Source organism: Ochlerotatus camptorhynchus, unplaced genomic scaffold, assembly GCF_037179485.1.
Source record: "Ochlerotatus camptorhynchus isolate MF236.1 unplaced genomic scaffold, CSIRO-AGI_Acam_v1.1 ptg000109l, whole genome shotgun sequence".
Taxonomy (NCBI): domain Eukaryota; kingdom Metazoa; phylum Arthropoda; class Insecta; order Diptera; family Culicidae; genus Ochlerotatus; species Ochlerotatus camptorhynchus.
The window spans coordinates 176,037-200,787 of NW_027040599.1; the positions used below are offsets into that span (position 1 = coordinate 176,037).

The 24,751-nt window shown below is 37.4% G+C and overlaps 1 protein-coding gene across 1 annotated transcript in view; it reads right to left on the minus strand.

The window, feature by feature from the left end:
• The window catches only part of dlp (dally-like), a 108,550-nt gene that overhangs the window by 15,239 nt on the left and 68,560 nt on the right, over positions 1–24,751 (minus strand). The window contains exon 2 of the mRNA XM_065219716.1: positions 19,386–19,550. Coding sequence (XP_065075788.1) covers positions 19,386–19,550 — 165 coding nt within the window. The remainder of the gene's footprint in view (positions 1–19,385; positions 19,551–24,751) is intronic.

The following is a 24,751-nucleotide window of genomic DNA, read 5'->3' on the forward strand; positions in this document are numbered from 1 at the left end:
GGTCCGTTTCTCGTCAGGCAGGGAATCAGAAAACTAGTCGTCGTTAAAGCCTACATAGCGGTATTTGTGTGTCTTGTGACTAAATGCGTTCATCTAGAGTGTGTTTCTGACATGACTTCTTCGGCCTTCATTGCAGCTCTTCAGAGATTTGTTAGCCGACGCGGCTTGGTTCGGGAGCTCCATTCAGATAATGGGAGCAATTTCCGCGGTGCCAAGACCGAGTTACATAATTTGTTTACCATGTTCCGTGATGAAACTGCAATGAATCTTGTCGAATCGTTTTGTCTCAGTAAAGAAATCGGCTGGCGATTTATCCCACCGGAGTCTCCAGAGTTTGGCGGCCTATGGGAGGCCGCTGTAAAATCTACTAAATTCCACTTGAAACGAATCCTCAAATCAACTCCCCTGACTTTTGAAGAGTTTAGCACATTGTTGGCCCAAGTAGAGGCAATACTAAACTCGCGTCCCCTGTTCTCGCTTTCTGACGACCCCGCCGAAGGAGAAGTTATTACTCCTGGCCATTTCATTATCGGAAGGCCGATGACCGCGATCCCCGAGCCATCGTATGATGGGATAAATGAAAACCGTCTTTCCAGATGGCAGCTCTTGCAGGCTAAGCGTGAACATTTTTGGAAATCGTGGCACCGTGATTATTTGACTAGTTTGCAACCCCGACCAAAAAATCGCATAGTTCTCTCAAACGTTAAACTTGGAAATATAGTTCTTCTCACGGACAAGAGTTTGCCTCCACAGTGTTGGAAGTTGGGTAAGATTGTCCAAGTGTACCCTGGGGAGGATGGTCTAGTGAGAGTTGTAGACGTAAGAGTGGGAGACACTGTTTATCGGCGGTCGATCGTGAAAGTTTCACTGCTGCCGATTGAAGATAACCGTCAACGAATGTCATCGAAAAAAGGCGAAGCCGATCTACTGGGAACCGGCGCGGGCTAGAATGTTCGCTGCAGCGAACGAGAGTCTGCCGTCGTTGCGTGAACGACCACCACAATCATCAACCCGAAATCAACAGCCATTCATCGAACGCTATCATTGCTGTACACCAGCCGGTACCTCATTCCTGCCAAAGCGTCATTGGTCGGGCAGCCAATCACAGTGTTTCATTTATTTTGTAAACCCTTTTTTCTATAAAAGCGCCGGTCACAACCGGACTCATTGTCATTTGTAATCGTACCATCAAGGTGAATATATCGAAGAGGAACAGAAGATAAAGTGTTTTTTTTTATTTCCCGAACCCGAAGACGATCCTGATGGTGTTTCCTGAAGAGTCTGCTGCTGTGACGCTTTCACCCGCCATCTTAACAATTCGCTCGGCACGCTCGGTGCAGGCTAATTCCTGCTAGTGACTATTTGTTTATCTCGACATTGCAACCCGCTTGCTTCCAAAAAGAGTTTTAGAATTTCTTCAAAAGAGTTAATCAATGCAAGTCGGGTGCAGGTTGAGAGGGCAAACAGCGATCGCAGGTAGCCTTTGGCTGCACATCGTCCTCCGTACGTGGCATGGCTGGATCCGCCATTTTGCTGTGGCACAGTTCACAGTCAAGGCTTAAGAAGTTGATGCTGCTGGAGCTCATCCTTCCAACCCATGCGGTTGAGATGTTGGCTGCTGCCAACAGTGACTTGTCCGGGAGATTTGAACTCAAGTCTTCCAGCGTGCGCCATTTACACCTGGCCCGTATTCAGTTAAATATTATGATTGCAAAATCAGTAATCAAATTGATTTAATTGGAAGCAGGATTAGTTTCCCATTTGATTCAACACTGTAAAATGTTGCTTTCAATTTTGCTGTGTTAACCGTTAAGTCAACCAAAATGAGATCAACTGGAGTATTAAAAAGAAGCCCGAGCAAAGTCCGTCAACAAAATGAAAGCAAATCGATATTAAAGTTTGCAGTTCCTATTATAATGAAAACTCTAACGGTGCCGGTGGTGTAGTGGTAAGCGTGATTACCTCTCACCCCAGCAGGCCTGAGTTCAATCCCAGTCGGCGCCGCCGGGATGTTCTGAGGCATAACATCTCTGATCACGCCTTCCTTCGGATGGGAAGTAAAGCCGTTGGTCCCCGGTTCATGTGTTGATGGGTCGATAGGTAGGGTCCAGGTGTGGGAGCTGCCTTCCTGGCACGTCGGTAGCATTGGTGCTCAGCACGGAAAACAAGATCGACGGAAAAAACAAACCAAAGGAGAAAATAATGAAAACTCATTTTGATTACAATTGTCGCGTCAGAAGTCTGATTTAATATTGTGCTTTGATTATGCAGTCAAGACATTTTAAATCAAAGCAACTTAACTTGAAGTCTTGTTGTTAATTTCTTGTTTTTAAATTTGATTTACATTCATCTGTCGTTGAACTAACGATTATTGTTTATATGTTTTGATTAACACATTTTAGATCATTCGTGACTAAACCGAGGTGAGATTTGAGATCAAGTCTTTCAGCGTGAAAAGCATGGATGCTAACCATTTACGCCAGGCTCGTATTCAGTTAAACATTATGAATGCAAAATCAGTAATCACATTGATTTCATTGAAAGCAGGATTAGTTTTCCGTTTGATTAAACAGTGTAAAATGTTGCTCTCATTTTTGCTGTGTTAACTGTTAAGTCAACCAAAATTAGATCAAATGGAGTATTCAAAATAAGTTACATCATAACAGCAAATTCTGATTTCAATTTGATCTCTAACTTTGCTCGGGAATTACATCATAACAGCTGTCTTTGATTTTAATTTGATCTCCTGCTTTGCTTGGGTAGCGCTTATGATTAGCCATGGTCGAAGAGTTAGTTTTTGAACTACGCACGACTAATCTCTATTTGTTCGGAAGGTTATAACTGCTTTATAATTTAAAACGATGTTTGTAATACTAATTATCCAAGTAATCGTTCATTTGTGAAGATGGATTCAAATTATTATTATTATTCTCCTTATCAAAGATACTTTTAAATGAATTTAAATTTAAAAATCATAGTTCCCATTGCAGAGCAATGGACTCAAAAAAATCAGAGTCCCCTCATCAAAAAGGTAAATAATGTGACGATAAACAATAGGCTGTGTGTATTAGTATTAAAATAGCCATTTGTTTAGCTCACCCAGTACAATTAAATTCATTTGGCAAAACAGATACTACTTTGTAATTTCATTTAACTTTTGGATATCACTGGATCAAAATCAAATACATTAGCATTTCGACATTTCAGCGTCTTCTTCAGGAAATATAAAGTTGCACCGTCTACCGTTCAGCGGCACACCAAACTGTACAACTTTATATCGCCTGAAGAAGGCCCACTCCAAGGGCCGAAAGTGGGACTTAAAAAATATTATTGTCCATGTTCCGAAATAACAGGAGTCAGCTGGACTGAAGGTATAGATGTTGCACCTATCTCAAGTTTGTTAGGTAACTGCCTCCTGTCATTAAATAAATATTTATAAAAAAAACTCTAAATGTCTCATACCATAAAGTGCCGTATTAATGGTAGGGCGATGGTGGACTAAAGCCAGGGCCCCCAATTTGGAGGGGGTTCTCGGCTAAGAGACATCAATCATAACCTTCTCAATACTTTCAACAGATTAATAGTTGGTTTGTTTTGTTTTTGTATCGAATGTATTTGAAAACTTGAAACAATAACACTTTCACATATACTGTCGGATTATTGAAGAAAATTAAGTACAGCCAACCAAATTCAACGGCTTCATCCTATTGGACTACAAACAGCATCCGGGACAGAAGTTTTATGTTTTCAGGGGTGGCGGAGATGTTCCCAAGAAAAATAAATTTGATTTTGCGGACAGTTTTGCCGGTATGATCTGGCAGGGAATATGCAGTTATGGCCAGCAGAAGACTTCGATTTAAATCACAACCAACATTATGAACGGACAGTTATACATCAACGAATGCCTGTATTGTTGTTCATTAGGTCGCACCGAGGCCCGTCAAGTTTTGGCTAGATTTGGCGAATTGCCTCTACAATAAGAATGCGCAACAGTGGTATCGCGATAATGGAGTAGACGTCATTGAGAAAGGGATGAAACCCTCAAACTACCCGGATTTCCGCCCAATCGAAATGCATTGGGGTATTATTAAAGCTAAACTAAAGAAGAGTGGAAAAATTGCTAAGGATGCCATTTCAATGGACAGATACTTGAAAAAAACCAGCCGGTTTGGTTGTCCAGCTGCTTGTGCAGAAGTTGATGGATCGCAAAACCCATCATTGTATCTTTAAACTAAAATAAATACATAAAATTTTCTTCTAATAACGTTTTATCCTAAACCAAACAGATTCTGAGATACCGATTCTAAATTGGCAGGGCTTTATAAGCAACACAAGTTTTGTGCTGGTGGCAATATATTAGGAATCATTAATTAATCACTCTATTTTATCAAATGATTGAGATAGCTATCGATAAAAAATCTGCCGTATAAAGATGATATCATGGTTCGGTTATATGTAGTTCCATGGCTTAGTCATCGTTATCGAGCCACACCAGACAAGACGCAGGCTGACTTCACGGTTTCATTTCAGTCCTCTTCCACCATGCTTAAAGTTCAGCAAACATAAAAGACGGAGCCGCTTAAGCTGAAGCTTTTTTTCTGCGACATACTGGAGGTGCTGAAATCATCGCACCAAAATGGAGACAAAAGCGATATAATTGGGAATTGATTAAAATTTATTTAAAAATTTAAATGAATTTCGCGGTCGGCGGTGTGACAACCATTAGATTGTGCTGCTGCTGCCATATTTAATCCAGGGCCTGTAAGACAACGCAGCCGAGAGAAACGCGAACTATGGTGAATAAGCGTGTAAATGGTGGCTTATTTGGTTGATTTATTTATTTCTGCCTTTGCCGCTGCCGCTGATGTGAATGGGAATTTATTTATATTTATTTTTATTGATACATCACTTCGGCCGACAGCAGATAGGGTAAACGTTCTATAGGAGCGTGTACCCTAGATGAGGAATGAAATAAGTTGTTATATTCGCTCAAAAACCACTGCAAGTGAACTAAATCGGATATCGTATGGCGGAGCAAACTGTTGAACGGGATGAAAGATTGCATTCATTTGCAAGGCGTTAGGGCTGCTTATCAATAATTAAATCGACTGCGGAGGATAAATAGATGCTATTGAGATTCCGTGGTGCAATGGAATTGACGCTTTCAAAGTGTGTACATTATGAATTGATCAGTATCTGTTTCTCTCTGTATATTCATTCCATCTAATTGAATTGCAGAATTAATGTCACACATCAAAAGTGTTTATTTTATGCATTTTCTCTCTGTAGATTGCAGATTAAATTCTCGATTTATGGGGGCTGATCCACATATTTCCAAAATTTCAAGCATATAAAATTTACTCACTGCTGATCGTTGATATTGACACCAGCAAAGAAAATCAAAGACGCACGGCAAGAATTCAAGCAAATATATTATATTAACAATATGTTCCACTCTTTCGCTTATCTGGCGAACCGAATTTTTAGCGATGAAAGCGCCTATGTGGCCAAAAACGCTACCACTGTATTTATTTATCTTCCCAAGGGGTAAACCAATTGAAAATTTTCATAATATTTCAAATGTATGTATTTCCGCATATTATTTTATTTGACGACAACAGTGACACGTCAGACAAATTTTCATGTAATATACGAAATGTAATTAATGGAAATAATTTGAATTTTATTTTTGTAATAAGTGCTATATTCACGCCCCTCGATGTAATTGTATGATTCTTGCTGACCTTTTTCAACACTAGATGGTGTGTGAAGCAATATGTTTAGGTCGTCATTGCAATGTTTGGAAAAGGCATGAATGGATCATATTGTTAATATAATATATTTGATTCAAGCTTACTTTGGATTCCTAAGGACGTCGAGTAAAGTACGCAGCCAAATGAAGTTGAAAAAACTCAGATTAAACCAATAGTTCTCTACGGCCACGATACCTGGATTATGCTCGTGCAGAACCAACATTGTGTTTACGAAAGGAAGGTTTTACGTGCTATCTACGGTAGAGTGCAGATGTAATACAGACCATGGCGAAGGCCAATGAACCACAAATTGCAAAAATCTGGCAATTACGGTGGGCTGGGTACGTCGTAAGACTGTCGGATGAAAACCCAGAGAAAATGGTTTCCGAAAACCAGGCTTGCTTCCACTCATTTGCATAAAAAAATGATTTTCGCAATTTTGGAATCATTAGATGTTATAATGATATTTTGTACTTGTTAGATACAAGAAGCGGTTGAAAGGCAAGTGTTTGACACATAAAACCTGTCAAATTCGCATCCGGATAGTCACAATCAGCGATTTTACGACTCGCGAGCGCTCACTCTGAGTGAACGCTCACGAATAATAAAATCGCTGATTGTGACACTCTGAAAGCGAAATTGACAGGCTTCATGTGTGTACAACCTCTTCTTTTAACTTACAAACAAATAATATCATAATAACATCTAATGATTTTATAATTCCGAAAAACATTTTTTTATAGCAAGTGAGTGGAAGCAACCCTGCCGAAAACGTCTGGCTGGAAGTAGATGTACACCCAACCGGAGCTTAAAATTATGAGGGATTCATCAACGCAGGATGTTAGTGGAGACTGTATGAACGGAGGAGATATATACCGAGCTGCGGTCCAATGCGGAACCTCCACAGACAACGTGGCTGGCGACATGAAACCATGGATCGAGTTGGATAGAGACGACTTCTAACTACAGGAAAGGACAACCAGGACTTAGCCTGAATGATATGGTAAGTCATTAAGCTGAATAAAATTAGCAGCGTTTTTCATGTTTAACCAGGATTGTAACACAATATTTCCAGATCTGTAAAAAACCCTGATTGGCCTTACTAAGCTTAAAGGATGTGAACAATTTCCTCAATTCTTCAAGATCAATAACGGGACCGTCCTTACGGTCATCGGGGAGGGTGAGGATTGTTACGTCGACATACGTTGTTCCTAGAGACCGAGTATACCTCTGTATCTCCACGGTGATCACGAGAAAAACGTTTTTGTTAGTGAGAAAAGTAAATCAGATTTGGATTCACTTTGTAAAGTGATGTATTTTAAAGCCTGATAAGAGGCTGTTCATAAACCACGTAGACTCGTAGAGGGAGGGGGGGTTGGCGAGTGTCTACGGTCTATACACATTTCCAAACAAAATATGGACAGTTCTCTACGCAAAGGGGTCTGAAATCTCTTAAAAACCTTCTACGTAGATTATCGACAGCAAATAATTCGACCCTATCTACTCAATACTGTAGAGGGGCCTGAGATTGAACCCACAATCTTCTGCTTACACATGCAAAATCAAAAACGGACACCATAAAGCCACTGAGCACCAACATAACTGAAAACCAGTGAAACCGACAATCGATAAGGCCGAGCGATATAAAGCAATTCAAAATTTGCAAAAATTGAACACAACAGCACAGTTCCAACCGAGTTATATCAGTAGCGATTTTCCACGTCCTCTTCAACCAAGAAAAAAAACTTTATAATATGAAGAAGCGTAGGATTTAACCTACGAACTTCTGCTTAGTATGCAAAAATGGTCATTACTAGGCCAGCGAAATCCTATCAAAACGAAAGGCGATCGTTCTGGCAAACAAATCTCACGCATGAGATTCTCATGCTTCACGCAGACACTCATACTCACAATGCTGGGGGCGACCCCGGTGTAGTGGTTAGCATCCATACCTCTCAGGCCACAGTCTCGAGTTCAAATCTCACCCCGGACAAGTCACGAATGACCAAGAGCGTTAAAGTGACTATATTTAAAAAAAAAAAAACTCACAATGCAAAAAAAAAATCTAGCTTAAAATTCATAAAAAACCACTCAAACGTCAATTAGCATACTCATTAAGGTGGATCAAGTTTGTATAATGGATCACAACCTCCTGTTCTCCACTGCTCTTCCGATGTGTTTTGAGGTCTTCAACAACGGTGTCAAATTTGAACGAATTTGGTTATGATCAGGATTTGCGAGAGAAATGTATGGGAAAGGAAACGAACCTATTCATTTTTTGCAAAAAAAAAAACAAATATTGTAAAAATTTCACCAAAACTCGGAAATAGGTTACAAAATACTATGCAGAACAACTTTGTCCAAGACAGTAAAATTGATTAGAGTTCTGAGAAAAATGTTATTATTATATTAATTTAGACCAGTTGGTCTAAAGTGAAAGATTAGTAACTTTTTGTACAAAGATTAAATCGATTTTCAGTGTTCGACAAAGCTGTTTTGTATAGTATTCTCAATCTACGTCCGATATTTGGTGAAATATAAGCAATATTTGGATTTTAGATAAGCAAATGAATAAAAATATATTTTCCCATACGAAAATTAAAATTATCCCGCAAATCGATATTATAACCAAATTCGTTTAAATTTTATATTGTTGTTCGGGACCTCAATACGCTTTGAAAGAGCAACACAACAATTTGAGCTGATTAAAAGCTGAATAAGCTATTAATTAGCTGAAGAAGCATATTTTTGCCTGAATAAACTCTTATTCAGCGCTCAATGTTTGTTGGGAATGGGGAGCATATAAAATATATATGTTATGTATTTAACAACATAATACACGTTCTATTGATTTGAAAATTATGTTATACTTTTTTAACTGCCCATAAAAGAATAATTGTCCCATGTCTGCTTGATTTCCTATTAATATGGGGCCGGAGACGAACAAGCCCAGGGCCGAAAGTCTCCTTAATAAAGATATAACAAAATGGGACAGTTATGCTTTATGGGCGGTATACTTATTATTGATTTTAAACTCTGTTTTGATCAATTTCATCCTCTTTTTCTTGTCTTTAATTTAGTAGTTAGATACAAAATTTATGTATACATCCAATAATTACTTTTTTCATTTGCCTATACTCCGCAGCGTTGATTGCCAATTGGTGATTAATCACCAACGGCAATCGAGTGCCAGGGATACGACTTCAAACCTGGAACTTATCGAGCCCATCAAGACATGGGCTGAAACAAACGGATTTACTTCCCTTCGGAAGGAAGACGAGACGAAATAATTTTTCACAATGAAAAATCCCAGCGACCTCGGTAGTCATTAAACCTAGATACACTGGGGTGAGAAGGCAGTCACGCTTATCACTCAACCAATTAATAAACTCTATTTTAGTTAATAATCCTATCTTTGGCTGTGCAATTCAATTCAACTTCTAAATGACTACTAGGATTAAAGCAACCTTATTCAGAATTGTCATGTTGGCATGTTGCTTAAAATATCACCACTCATTCCAAGACAGCTTCATGTAACGTCGGAGAAACCATCTGGTGTGACATCAATAAGAAGATAACTCCAATACTGAGATTAACGTGGGATTGAAAAAATGTGGCGCCTTCATTTATGATCTGCCACAAGCAAGCAGCAATGTAGAGAAGTATACAGTTTACTGAGTGGTCCAGTCGGGTCTCGCCCACCAAACAAGACGTGGATAAAATGTGTATATATTCGAAAAGCAGCCCAATCAAAAACGACATCGTTAAGAAGCGGTTGTTTGAAATTTAAATTTTCTTGTGCCTCTTTCTAGGCATGGCCAATAACACCGCCAATAAGTCGCTTCATATTTTGCATGCGACAACTGGCATGTACGATGATGGCCACATCCTATACAACTGCGACTGACCGCCAAGAAACAAATGTGTGAAGATGATAATGGCTAAATGCAAACAAAAGTAGTAACGCATGCATATGCATATAAATAACACAGAATGCTACATTCTTACCAGAAGCCAAATGGCTTAACTTGCAAAGCTGGTGTTTTGTAAAAGATCGATCCATGCACTGCCAGAGAATATTATGAGAGTTTGAGATGCACAAAAAAAAAAACATTTGTCAAACCTAATTGATTTGTTTGTCGTTTCGACGATCTAACGTCAAACGTCAGAAGCTTCATAGAAACAAATTCAATACACGTACATGTTAAGCTTAGAACGCAATTTATTCAGCAAAAAATAGATCAAAGATCTCACATTCTTCATTCGATAGAGTGTAATCAAATAAGTATATAAATTCAGAACCTGAGTCCGCACCCGCACTTGATCAGAATGACAAGCAAAACCAGATCAGTCCGAGGAAACCAGTTGTTCGCACGGAGAGTGGCAGCAGAAAGAATCGCCACCGCAATTTCAAAAAAGTCGCAAAGCAGGTTGGTTACACGGGTTTCGCCGGGGTCGTCCGTGCATACGAGTACAGTAAAAATTAAATGAGGAATTTATTACCGATATTCTTGATCATTAAAATATTCATGGCAAACCAAGAGCAGAGCCCGGGCTTCAGGTACACTGATCATCATTTTTTGCAACGGAGAAGCTGACTCAGGCATTCAACTTGACGGCGTAAAAGTGGGTATAAAACAAGAGCGAAAACGCTGCTTGCGATTAATGTGTCTGTCCTAAATAGCAAAAGAGTTTCAATAACGGAAACTGCAAAGTATCTTCTTGTTCAACTCGGAGAACAAATTACCTTAAAAATAATTGGCAGTCGGTTAAGTGAGACACGAAAAGTACGTCTTAGGAATAAGCCACTATAATGAGATTAGTTGAGTAATAATGCGCACGAGACTTGTATTCTGTGAGAGTTACGTAATTTTTAAATATCGTAAAGTAGCGTAGGAGCTGTTCATGTTTTTTTCTACGAACATTTTTTTCATACAATTTTAAGAAAAATCGACTCTTGTTCATCACAACAAAGCTAAAATTTTATGCAGTGGTGCAGAGAAAAAAACTTATTTTAGATAACTTAAATTCGACCACCTGGAAAATCGCTGTGGTATTTCATGTTAGTGCCATTAGCTTCCATTAGCTCAGTCGGTAAAGGTGCAGCTATAAAGCAAGACCATGCTCGTGACGACTGGGTTCGATTCCATGTCCGGTCTATGACGTAATAAAGCCAAGGAAGAATAAGATGCATGTACTTAATCGAATTTCTGCGTTTTATTTACTGTGGGAGATCCCACAACGTTTGTAAAACAAGATTCAGTAGAATTACAACATATGTATGTAGCAACACGAACAAACCGAAAATTGAGGTGTAGACCTGCAGTGCACTTCAATGAATCATGTTTTCCAGTGAATCATTCGAAAATTAACTCGTTAATCTAAATAACGCTCTGGAGCTCAGATCGTTTCGAGTCGTAAAAAAGTACATCATGCACAGCTGAGAGGAGAATGCATTTACTTCATGTAGGTAAGTAAGATAGTTCTCTTACAGATTAATCTCTGACCAACATAAACAAGTTGAAATGGTATTTTTAGGCTTCCATACGATCCGGTTGGCTGGCCGATAGATCTGGCCCAAAGAGCCAAACCATAATAATGAATATCGTCCATCAAAGTCCAACTACTAGCACAGTCAGTTTAAATACAAATAAATTAAATTTAACGATGAAATTTACTTTATTGCTTCCACACATCACTATTTTTATCGTTCCTCTCCACTACTTTTTTTTTCAAATTTGATTCCTGCTCTGTCTAGCGAACACTGGAATGCGATACCGAAAATGTGCTCTTTTTACTTATACCAACTCATTTCTCTTACGAGTTACTGAGTCGAATTTCAGACCGTCAGCCAGACAGAAGATTCAGTCCCTAGCAGTAGAGTCAGAGAGAGATACCGTTGTGTGTTATATTTTTCTAACCTTTTCTAGGTTTACTATTTGTTTAATAATATGTTTTGTAAATAAAATGCCCGCTTGAGCTATGGTTAGATAAACTTGGTATGCACAAAGGCGATACAAGCATCTAAATCAATATGGCGATCGTATGGAGGGATAAACACACTTGCCTGTAGCTAGACCGGTGGTTTGGTCTCGAAAAAATAAGTAGAACGAGAATTGTTCACAATCGGATGCTACCGATTGAGGGACGGGCATATGCTGATCAAATATCCAGTATAGTACTACCTTTTTTTCGTAAGTGATTATCACCATTACAGTTTGTGTGTTTGCGACAAAAAAAAAGTCGAAAATTATACCGTAATGCACCGAATACCGGACACTTCATTAATCCAGACATTTAATTTTTTTTATTCAATAACACGAAGGCCAAAATTAGAGCCATTTCCCCTATGAGTGGTGATTCTGAGCGATAGTAAAAGACCATGGTACAATTTACATGCTTTTTTGAGCGTGGTAGGCATTGATAATTAACTTTTCAAAGTGGTTTGATTTGTAAACTAAGTTTTCGGATTTCGAGCGTTTATGATATTTAATTTCAGAATGATTATTAAAAAATAAACATCACCCTCCTTTTTCTTAACTTTATGCTTTCAACCCCGTGTTCGTTTTGAGATTTTTTTTATTTTGTTATAACAACAATTCTATACAGAGCTTGAAAAAGGGCCTATCTGCTTTGATCGAATCTCTTCATCGACTTTCTGTTTTGATAACCACGGCTATGCAAACAGTTTTCGTGCTATTTTTGCCTATAGCATGATAAGGAGGTTTTTATCTATCTTCCAAACAGGGAACAGGGAATGTTGTTGCAACTGAGTTATTAACGAAAGAGAAAGTCGATGAAAAGAATCGAACTAGATAAAACAATAATTTTTTATGCTAAACAAAAATACTTTCACATACGGATACAGCTATGTCCATTCTATAATATCAAAACCTAACTTTTAAAGGACGGAGCAAAAATCCAAGTAGGCAGAGCAAACAAAACAAATTTCCATGAAAATACGCATTTTTGAGAATTTAAGTCCGGTTTTCTCAAAAGCTGTACGTGTTACATAAAATCTGAAGACATTTTTGGATACAGCGAGGCAAAATTTATAAAATATTGCAAATTCTTGAAGTGCGTAGGACAATGTCGACTAGTATGCCCATATGGATTTTTGTCAGAAATAAGTTATGCATTAGAATCGACTGTAAACTACCGGCATTTTATATTGTGCACTAAAAGTTACATGTTTTGTCCATCCCATGTGGAGATTGTATTCAACAGCGTTTTTCTCGGCTTGCTGTTTTTTAGATGGACTGATATTAAAAGCTTTCTAAGTATATTATATTATTTAACTTTTTATTCTAGACGAATTAGAACTAATTTAACGTGAAAGGAATATACTATCACTACAAGCTGATATTTGTACATACTTTAAAACAAAAATACTAGAACATATACCCATTTTACCAAGTGATTATTGCATATTTGTGAAATCGGTGACAGTTATTCTGAACCATCTTGTAGTTGTTATAAGAGTTTTGACAAACTGACGTTTGAATCCTTGTTTTTAAAGCAGATGCTTTAAGATTTTTAAAAGTTTAAACTGCAAATTTCGTTTTCTTCTACGGAATCGAAATGTATATCCTTAGCTTCGGCATGATCGGGAGATCTTAACCGTCACCCTTCACTGCACAGTGGTTCCAAAGTCTTCTATAGCAGGAAACAATTGTGTACACATAAAGGATTTGAGGTAAATAGGGAAACTCCCTATTGTTAAAGAGTTCTAAATATCAGCCTTTTAGTTATTCGAGATAAACCGGCACAATGATTAACAAAGCTGTAGAACAATTTATTTGAAGCAACTTTACAGAATTTGAAGATACCAATTTTCTATCTCTAATCGGTTTTAATAAATTAGCCTTTTTTTACATTGACTCGTAACTAATTTATTATAAGCACTTTCAGAACTTTTGTATGCACTTATTTTTGCTGAAGAGTCCAAACTGCTATCTCTTTTAGTGAAAAAGTTATAAACTATTTTCGTTGAAAAATATAAGGCACTTAACCGGTCACACAAAATTTGGCGTCAGAGATCCGCAGCTAGAACCTAGTGCAAATGAAATGATGCATTATCAAGAACATTTCTCTAGAGGGGAGGGGAATCGAGGGGGAAGCCAACTTTGGGTATGTCGAAGAATTCAACATATAGGGGAAATGGATGTAATGTCGGCCTAAATGCCCCTAATTTGGGCCCATACATGAATTCAGCAATGGACTAAATTTTCAATAGCAATATCCATTAGTACCGTCCCAATGACGCGTTTGTCTAGATAAAATTGATAAATAGCAGATTTTTAGCGATGGGCCCAATCTTAGATCTATAGGCCAACATTAGAATCATTTCCCCTCTTTATGAATATTAATAGAAACGCCTTTTTGTTCAAAAAAATAAATACTAAAGCTTAAATTCACATAATACATAAAAATAATGTTAAATAAATTTAAACCAATTTGTACAAAACCGTACAGTTGAAACAGTGTTCATTGGATTTACCAAATTTAAGGGCAAATTTCGAACCACCCAACGATCTGGGTGTGAACTCATTTTGTGAAATTTTTAAACATTTTTTTATATGAGTGGTGAATGGAGGTCGAGCAGTGAACGGCCATCACACGGTGGTGATCTTACGCTACTTTCATATTTTGTCTGTGCAGTTGGCAAATCAAATGGCTTATTTTACATAATTTAATTTGTCAAAATATCGTGCTTATTATTATATTATGGCCAATTAATAGCTGTTTTGCAGTAATAAATATTAAAAACTTTAAATTGTTGTGTATTAAATGTATTTTTTATTTGTTTTCCGTCGATCTTGTTTTAATGCTAACGACGCCACCTCCCACACCTAGACCCTACCTATCGACCCATCAACTCATGAACCGGGGACCAACGGCTTTATTTCCCTTCCGAACGAAGGCGTGATCAGAGATGTTATGCCTCAGAACATCCCGGCGGCGCCGACTGGGATTGAACTCAGGCCTGCTGGGATGAGAGATAATCACGCTCCTCACTACACCACCGGCGCCGCTAAAAAATATTTATTCAGTTTATAGACATTTTGCTTTAAAGAATAATTAATTCAATTGTGTTGATGTAAAACTAGTATTACATATGAAGTGCTGTTATTCAACACAGATCAAGACAATTTTTAAATAAGAAAATTTCAAATAGTAGTAGCTACAATCATGCATCATCATCATCATCATCATCTTTATAAGCAAAATTTCTTGCAAGTTGCTAGTTTACGTGAAAAAGAAGTTTACATACACCAATATAATTCATATTTTTTTGTGTAGATATAAGTTTTTTTTTCCTCTGTTCGGGACCTAACAGTACTGCGACCAGTAAATTGATCTATTGTAGTATATCCCGTGTCCTTAGTTAAGTGCATGTCGTATTACTCCATCACTATTCAGAAATTATGAAGTATTCGATTTTTTTTATAGTTGCCACTCTTGCATTTATCGCAAGGATCCGACTCTAATTGAAAGGTCCCGCTATTTATACCCTTCGGAATGTTGGCCAAAGGCGCGCCCCTTTGTCAGTCAAAATTGGATTCCTTAGCAACAAAATTATGGTATGACACCGATAATTACCATGCATCAGAACCCTAGTCTTAACCACTTCAAACTATGGAACAACGAATAGAAGATTAGGAATCACATAGATGAAGACAACTAACTAATTTTTTTCCTTGTTTCAAGATCATCGTCGGTAGGCAAAGTCGAGTTTTGTCACAATCAACAAGGCATAAAAAGTAACAAGGACTAAGATGTGTTCCTTGGATTACTGAAAAATCCTGTTCCCCTAGTTTGAAGTAGTCAGGACTAGGAATCGGTGGTAGATCTTACATCCCGTAACGTACCACGAAAAGGTGATTTACCTACGTTACGGGGCAGTTAATGCACCAGAACCTAGACGGACACTTGAGCCTACCCAGGACCTGGTGAGGACCTGGATTCGACCACCCATGTGAGTTTAGAGTATCGCACAAGCTGACAAGTGCAACGGGAAGGACGGTAGGTGCATAAACCTGAGGGTTGGTCCCTAGATGCGCCAACTTGGCGGAAGGCACAGGATATGTACTGAAGAATTACAATTACAATTTGGGAAAACTGAGGTGGATTTTGAAGGAATTTTCAGTAAAACCCTGAATTCTTATATCATTACATTCTTTTATAACAGATAAACAGACGTAACTCTATATTCCCAGTCATCGTACATCCATTTGACGTTCACCTCAAACATTGTTAATTTCACAAATCTCCTACCACAGTGTTTTGACTTTGACTTTTATATAAATTCTAAAGAAATTGTATGCAATATTGTTTGCGACGAAGCAAAAAAGATTTTTTCCACGAGATGTCGTTAGTGAGCTTTGTGATGATAGTTTGAAAAAGGTTGTTCAAAATATCTGTTTGTCTGTGATTCGAATAAAAATTCCCAGACAACTGTGAGGTTAAGTTCATTGGAATTCTGAGAATAAGTCCAAGGGTTTTGTTTTAATTCTAAAGAGTATACCGAGCAAATTAAAAAAATATTTTAAGGGAGTTTTAAATGTACTTATTGAACGCAATTTGAGAAAATTGTTGTAGGATGACTTCCTAAAGTGTTCCAAAGAGAATCAGAATCTGAGACTGTAATGGAGAAAATTGCAAAGGGCTGCCAGAGAGAATCAGATTGTTGTGAGGCATCTTGAAAGAAACTCTGAAGACATTTTGGGATGATTCTAACCAATTTTATAATAAAGTTACAAAGATCCTGTGAAGACTTCCAAAGAAATTATATAGTTAATTCAGATATCGAATTTTTTTAAGCTTGCGCACACTGATAATTAATCCAGGATTCAGACTTATTTTTAATTACTTACTTCGATTTGTTTTCGATCTATCGGTATATGAAAAATGTGCTCCATTAACCAGAATTCGATCAAAAGGAGTAAATTTTTTAAAGTTGCAATCAAATTCCCGGTTATTTCTCAATTTTTTTCCCTGATGTGAACTATTCCCACTTAAATCCCGGTTTACCCAGTTCAGTGGCCATCAGTGTTGGAAAAATATCAAAAAATCAAATGTCACCAATGCCCAAGATCACGCTTGCTTTTCGTAGACAAAAATCAACAAGCAAGCAACTGTGTATGATATTACGAGCTGTGATATCGTAGCTACGAATATCAAGTTAACAAAGCTCACTAGCTACAATTCTAACCAAACCGTAGTGAGTTTGAGTTTCATGATTTATGATTTACATCCGAACGCGACCCGAAACTACCGTTACTGCTGACAGCAGTAGTTTCGTATCTGCCATCGGTGAAGAGTAAAGAGAGATAGCAAACTATACTTTCTCTTCTTAAGAAAACGATGTGCAACGGAATCATGTTTGTGTCGAATCAACTCTCAGCTCAATTTTATATGTTGTGAATAGTCTCGCAATATTTTGTTCGAATATCACACGTGATATTTTCATTTTCATTTTGCAGCGTTTGGTGGGGCAATGGGAGCGCAAGTCAATTCAAAGCCGAGGATAAAGGCTAGTTGCCTCCCTAAGCGGACCCTCCGCATCCTAACTCTTTTGTTAATCCACTTAATGTTATTAGGCTGTCTAAATTTTCTTATTTAAGTTCGTTTGATGATTATGATATCTCATTAGTCTAATTTAATAAATTATTGAAATTTCTAATTTACCTAATCAATCATAACTCATACTTTATTAAGTACCTAAACTGCTATGTAATCTAAAATTTAACGTATTTCAAGTAATTTTGACTTTGATCTATATTTATTATATCTTAGATCGACCCAGGTGACACATTCAAGTGACTAAAATGCTTCACATTGAAATTAGTTTCCTAGCTGATTTTTAAATTATATAGGGTATATGCTCCAACTACACTCACACGCTTCCACTATGTCGTCCCAAAAAATTTCGTATGCATATGTCACAATAGAAGCACGCCACAGTGGAAATCCCGAGTCATAGTTCAAACACTTATCCCAAATCAAAATAAAGCACATATAAGATTAGTTACAATACCATGTACAAAAATGGTGTTTAACATTGTTCCCTGAGTAATGCTTCAATGAAAACAACAATGAAAGCTTGTCACGTAAATAGAACGAGCACTGTTGGGCACTTTCTGAAATATTTCAATAGTATAATTCCCTTGCATGCCCAAATAAATCTATCTGCGTAAAAATAAATAAAATAAGAGTGATTTGCGGAAAAACCCGCCAGTATCGCACCCAACGTCAGTGCCTATACGTAAGCGTACTACAACGCGGCTTTCAAACAAAGGAGTAACAAGTGTGATACTATCACTTCAGGCTAGAACTTTGGTTTTCTCATGCAATGGTTCATCAGAGAGGGGAAGCTCAGTAATCCTGATCACATGCTCATGACGCTATTCTGTCACGGCATGAGCCAACGATGCCGGACCTAAACCAACCGTCTCCAACGCTCCACTATGAAGCATAAGATTAGGCCCGCCCACCAACGTCCAGGTTAAAAACTAGCCAAGGGGAGGGAGTTCCAATATCACGCGTGATATTGAGAGCGTATGAGAGCGCAACAATATAATTTGTATGATGATTTTGCCAACACTGGTGGCCAGCCTGAATTTTTTCCCCGAAGCTTCTTTTTATGCAAAATATGTGTAAATTAGAGCGGTTGTTTCTAAAAGACAATTTTATGTCAGTTTTTTTATTGGAAAACATAAAAAAAAGAAGATTCTTCAATAAAGAATGTGAACATGAAGGCATATCGTCTTTTAAATGGTGAAGGTTTAGAGAATGTTTTGTTCGAATGTTATTATAGCAAACACACTGCGTAATGTTTGTAATGCCTACAGTATTTTGATTTTTATCTAACTTTTTTGCAGAAATAATGTATTCAGAGTATACCGGAAAATAAATTGAATTGCATTTATAAACTTTATTGTTCTCCAATGTTCAAATCCCAAAAAAAAAATCGTTTAACTTTGAGTAAACATGTTCAAAGAAGCTTAGGCACTAGGATCGCCTGATGAATTAGATGCGAGCCTATTATCGAATGGCAGAATATATTATGTCAATATGAATTAAGATTCAAACTACTTTATGGTCCCGTTCAAAGTAAATAGTTGGAGCAGAAAACGATCTCGGCCTCCATGAAGGAGATGATACATGATACTTTTTCATACAGCAGGTTTTCGTTTTCTTAGCCGGCATCGTAAAAAGAAGAAAGAGGTATGACAAACTTTGCCGTGACGGGAGCTTTTATCTATGGTCAATTTCAACGACAGGGTAGCAATAAAAATAACACTTCCTTTAGTGTATATTCTCCTCTTAATACCGCTGCTGTTAGAAACAGCATACAGCCTAAATAAACGGTGTTATAAAAAAAGGTGAGTTCCTGTCAACAACCACTCGGTGGAAATTTCAGACGACACTAATTGTTATGCCTCATTTGGAATCTCTTGCACGTTATTATATGGAAGCTTACACTTAAGCGCAAAATGGAAGCCTTAATATTCTTGTCACCCGTGTAAGATCGTTATCGGACGCACAGTGCGCTCCATCTCCTCGTTGTTTAACATGGTATATACAAACAGAGAAAAGACACACATGTAAATATCCACAGCGACTTACCATTGAACTTTTGCGCTCGGATCCCCAGCACCGAAGACAGCTTCGAGATCGAGTCTTTAGTGTTCCGTTCCAGCAGTGTTTTGGCGTGCACTGCAAGCTTATTCTCTATCGTGTGTGTACAACAGGTGCCACCGGGCGGCACATCACAGTATCGTAATGGTCTGTCTGTAAGAAGAAAAAGAAGAAAAAGAGCACCTAGTGAGAAACCGTCTACCACATTGCGTGAAGATAAAGGTAATGAAACAGTATGGAAAAAAAAACTTAATAAAGGAATATTCTACACCACAAATCACAAAACCACATACCTACGTATGTATATAATGCCAATGATTAATATAACATTCAAACGCCGATTTCCCGCAAACTCACCAACGAATACTAACAACTTCATCTGACTGAAGAAATCACCCTTCAATATTGTAGGTTTGCATAGGTGAGTTTCGGCCTACAAGAAGTCGGTGATAGAAGTCATTGTTTACATTTGATTCTTAAGCCTAGAAGACGTGTTTGTCAAGAAACTAATAATTTACATGCACCATGGAGACATACAATGATACAATTTCGCGGACTCAGCAAAGTTGCAAATATTCTTAACCTCTCCTTCTAATGGTGAACCACAACTTTTCGGTCCGTCACATGTTTGTCAGTATACAATTAAACAGTCAGTATTAATTTAAGCTTCTCCGTCTGCTCATTATTCTCGTTCATATGTATATATTATTTAAAAATACTATTGTTGTTGAACAAAAAGTATTGTTAAAGAATTCGATAATTTTAATGATATATTTTTTGTTCTAGCACTTTTTTTTCAAAAAAACACATATTAGGGGCTGTTCATTAACTACGTAGACGGTTTTTTAGGATTCTTGGTCCGTGGATAATTGTCAACCCCCGCCCCCCACCCCACCCCCCTATACTGACTACGTAGTTTATGAACAGCCCCTTAGTATCTCAAAACAACGGAAAACCTTCTGGAAAGGAAAGGGTCAAACAAATTTGGAAAATTTGTATTATAATCTCTGATAGTTTACTGAATGACCTACGATGAAATGTATGTCTTCACGGTATGAGCCGTTTTTTTTTCCAACCTATAAAGTAAACCTACAATAAAATTTGCATCGCCCGTTTTGAGTGCAGTTTCCCAAAGATTACCTGTCTACATGTTTACAAAGAGGCAAAACACATAAAACAAATCATCCAACGCCTTATAGCGTCTAGGTACCGGACAATAGTTTGAAATGTAATCCATTAAAATCTCTCTTAATGACGTTGTCAATAAATGAATGGGGTCCCCGGTCGTCCAACAAGAAATGCGCGTTGGACCGTTGAAAGCGAGAACACACAGAGAAACTCCGAAAAAGGGAAGCCGAAATACATAATACATAGCGTTAAACAGCCACAAATCTTCATTCGACACGCTTGGTGTGTGGGTTAGCTTTCAATGAGCGTTTATTACGATTTATTGTTAAATTTACAGGAAAAACTGCGTTTAGTCAATAATTATCACGCCATGAAACTGAACAAATTTCAAACACGGTCAGTCATCACCGGAGCGATAAACAGCAGCCCGCCACCCCACTGAATAGGAATATACAACAAAGAAGAGCCCTAGACCTAGAATTTAGCACTGTTATTTTCAATTAAGTGTCGTTCAAGTACACTCGACTGCTCCGGTCCTGAGCCATTCTGCTGGTACCGTAGAGGAACCCTTGCCGGGAATCTGATTGAAATGTACCCATTTAGGAAATTGACTTTTCTTGGTTGTGATGTGTGTTGAATGTTTAACCAGCTGTTTTTGATTGCATTATTTGGGAAACGGAAATAAGTTCTTCCTATTCTTCTTGGTTAATACAATCGAACTGAAACAGGGAAGCAACTGCCTTTTCAGTTTCCTATTTCTAATTGATAAAAAAATTTCTTCAAACAACATTAACCCCACACTTTCTCCGGATGTTTTCAGAATTCTTCAGTTTTTGAAATTTTCGAATACCAACAAAATCCTAATGCTCAATTTATTCGACAATGTTTTGGCCGCTGAATATTAGTGCTGACATATTGTTTTGTGAATATTATACCAATAAATAAATATCCTGAAAAAATGTCCGTGTTAGAAAATTTTTGAATGGTAAGTATTCCTAAATTTTATCATTTCCAAGTATCCATAGCTGAGATAAGTGTAGAGAATGTTGAGCGGATGAAAGTTATTCTCACTCATTTAAGTATCCAGGAGCGAGGTAATAGGCGCTGCGTTGTTGGTTTCTATAATGGTTTGAAATTTTTGGAGGCATAGCTGTTTGGCCTAATGTCTCCTCTATCAGTCGTGATGGGGTTGGGAAATAAATAATTTTAGTTGCAGTACAGCTTATACAGGCAAAATTGGCTTATGCAGCTCCCAATTGTTTGTTGGGATTTTAGGTATAGCATTTCTTATCCTACCACTGGATGCCAATCAGACGCTGTTTGAGCCACACCTCCATCGTGAACAGACGCTCTGATTGGAGAGGCAATTCCTATTTGCCAAAAATATATACGACACCTTGCACTTAAAATATGATTACCAAAAAAACCTGCATAGTCGAGAGCAATAAACTATTGAAAATGAGCAATAGACTAGTGAAAAGAAACCAATTGAAAATTAAAAAGAAGCAATTGCAAATTAAAAAGCTGCAATATAAAATATATTTTTTGTCGGTAAAACAATGTTTCAATAATAAAAAGGTAATTGTTGTTGCTATTTTTTTAGGTTTTATTTGCACTTCTAAATTTTCAATTGCTTCTTTTCGCTATTCTATTGCTCATTTTCAATAATTTATGACCGTTATCGGTAAGGAATCAATGAAATCGACAAATATGATTTTTTATCATTAAATGTGGTTAATGGAACTAAGTCAGTACTACAGTTTTCTCATTTTTGAATAATCCACAGATTTTTTACCAAACAATCCCACAATTCAAAAACACAGTAAAACCTTACACACAGATTTTAGATTGCCGAAGTTCGGTAAAATGTTACTGGATTATTAAACAGCTGAGTATTCAGTTTTCAACTGAGTAGTTTTTTTCTTTAACTAAAAACTTGGTAAATGAAATGTCAAAAATTACCGTTTTAGTCAATAAAAGAATTGCTGGATTTTTTTTTATATTTATTGGTTTACATTTTTTACTGACTTCTTCAGTTTTTTTGTTACAGTCTTTTGATGAATAAATATTAATGAGTAATGAGTAAAATATTTCGGATTTTTGACGATTTTTATTAAAGGACTGTTTAAACTAATCCTGAGCTATAGCTTAAGCACTCAACGCTTCCTCGTGTTTCGGTCGGCTGGTTGCTTTCTTGGAGTGCCAGATTGCTTGCATTAGTCTGGAGCTCTACTACAGACAATTGAAAATGTTTGCTTCAAAGTCAATGGAACATCTGGAGGATGGTGTAAAGGAATTCAATTTACTGGTGAGATCAGTAATTTTGTAATTTCGTTTGATGACTGTTCCAGTAAAACATTACTGAAAACTCGGTGTTCTATTTTACTGAGTTGTAGTATGTTACCAATATATACGGAAAACATTAAAAGTATGTATGCAGACTTTGGTTACCTGAATTTCACAAAATTTGGAGTATAGTGGTCTAAATGATGCGAGTACTTTGTCAACGATCAAAACTGTTTACAAAATTAACGAGGTGTAAATAATTCTTTTGCAAAACAAGACCTTTGAACCAACTATGTATGTTCATTGTCAAGAATACCTACAAATAATGTGTCGCTAATAAGGCACAATTTTTGACTAATTTGCATAGTTTCTTACGATTCATGACTGGATTTGATTTTGTCCTAAGTCAACATTATTTAAATCTGGCGACACCAAAGTTTACACATAAGGAAAATATGTGACCCTTTAAAGAGGACCACTCACTCAATCTATTCACTTTATTTGTTACTTTTCCCACAATGCTTACATGCACTTCCAACCACCAACCACGGTCCCAACAAAGCAGCGATGAAGGAAATCCGAAAAAGGTACACACCGTAATTCGAGGAAGAATGCCAACACACAACCGACAAAGACAAACTACTGATAAATGTAGCATGTTCGCCTTTTTGCTTTGTCGCTTTCGGCACTTCTTCAATTATGTGAGAGATCTTTAGCGCACCGTGTGAGAAAATCCAGGAAATGCCAGACTCTAACGAAACCGGCCAACCCAATAACAGTGAGAGCGAGAGATCACCCACAGCTCCATGATTGTTTGGAAGAGGCTTGCACAGCTTTACGACTCCCGGCTGTCGTTTTATTTGAATCTGTTATCGTTTTATTCACCAGAGACTATATTTGCTGTTCTCAGTTTTTCTTCTTGCCAACGATCAGGAGTATTTGGAAGGTTGGTATTTCTGAAAAAAATATCTTTAAGTGCCATACAAAATCGAGACAGTTGTTAGTTGATAGTAGACAAATGTTGGCTTAAGTTTTAAAAAAGATCCCCAAAGTCAAAGTCATTTCCTGGCCGCCATGAAATTCACAACGTATAAAAATCGTTAAACGAGCATTAAACGATTCCTGACCATTACACTGCGATGATGCTGATTAGTAGATCTAAACTACGTGAGAACCGACCGAACACATAGGTCTATCTAAATGCAAAATACATTAAGACAACAATATGCCTAACAAAACGATCGACATCTTGCCGGATCTCAACGATTGAGCATGCCATAAGCAAGCTATTTATCGCTTGTTGATTGCTGGTATCCATTAAAATCTTAATTGAAAAATAAAAAATCAATTTAAGATCACGATGACGTGTTGTCTCACAAATAATGGACCCAGCAAAGTGGTGAAACGCAAAGCAAAGCTGGAACGCGTCTTTTGTGCGCTCTCTTCTCTTTCCACTTCTTGTGTATGTATGCGCGAACCGCAGTTTGATCAATCGTGGTCATTATGTCTTCATTACATTTTGATTGTGGTTTTCTGTAGCACTTTTTATTGACCTTAAATGAACTGCCTTAATATGTGAATATGGTATTTTCGTATTTTTATGCATACAATTCATGGACATTTAGTTTCTACTGCGGTCAATGATCCAAATTAGCCAATCAACCAAAAAGTAAACAACGTCTTGTAGAAATATCGATAGCAAGCATACGTAGATGCAAGGAAAGTCCAAAAATGATCCATTGAACGGAATTGAATAAATAGGACAACCCTAGCGTACTGATTAGTATCCATGCCGTTCACGCTGAAGGTCACGAGATCAAAACTCATCTCCGGACGAGTCACGAATGACCTAAAATACGTATGATGAAGTGACTTTAATAATGATACAAATAAAATAGGTTTCAGAAAGCTACACATGAAATAAATACATTATTTTATTA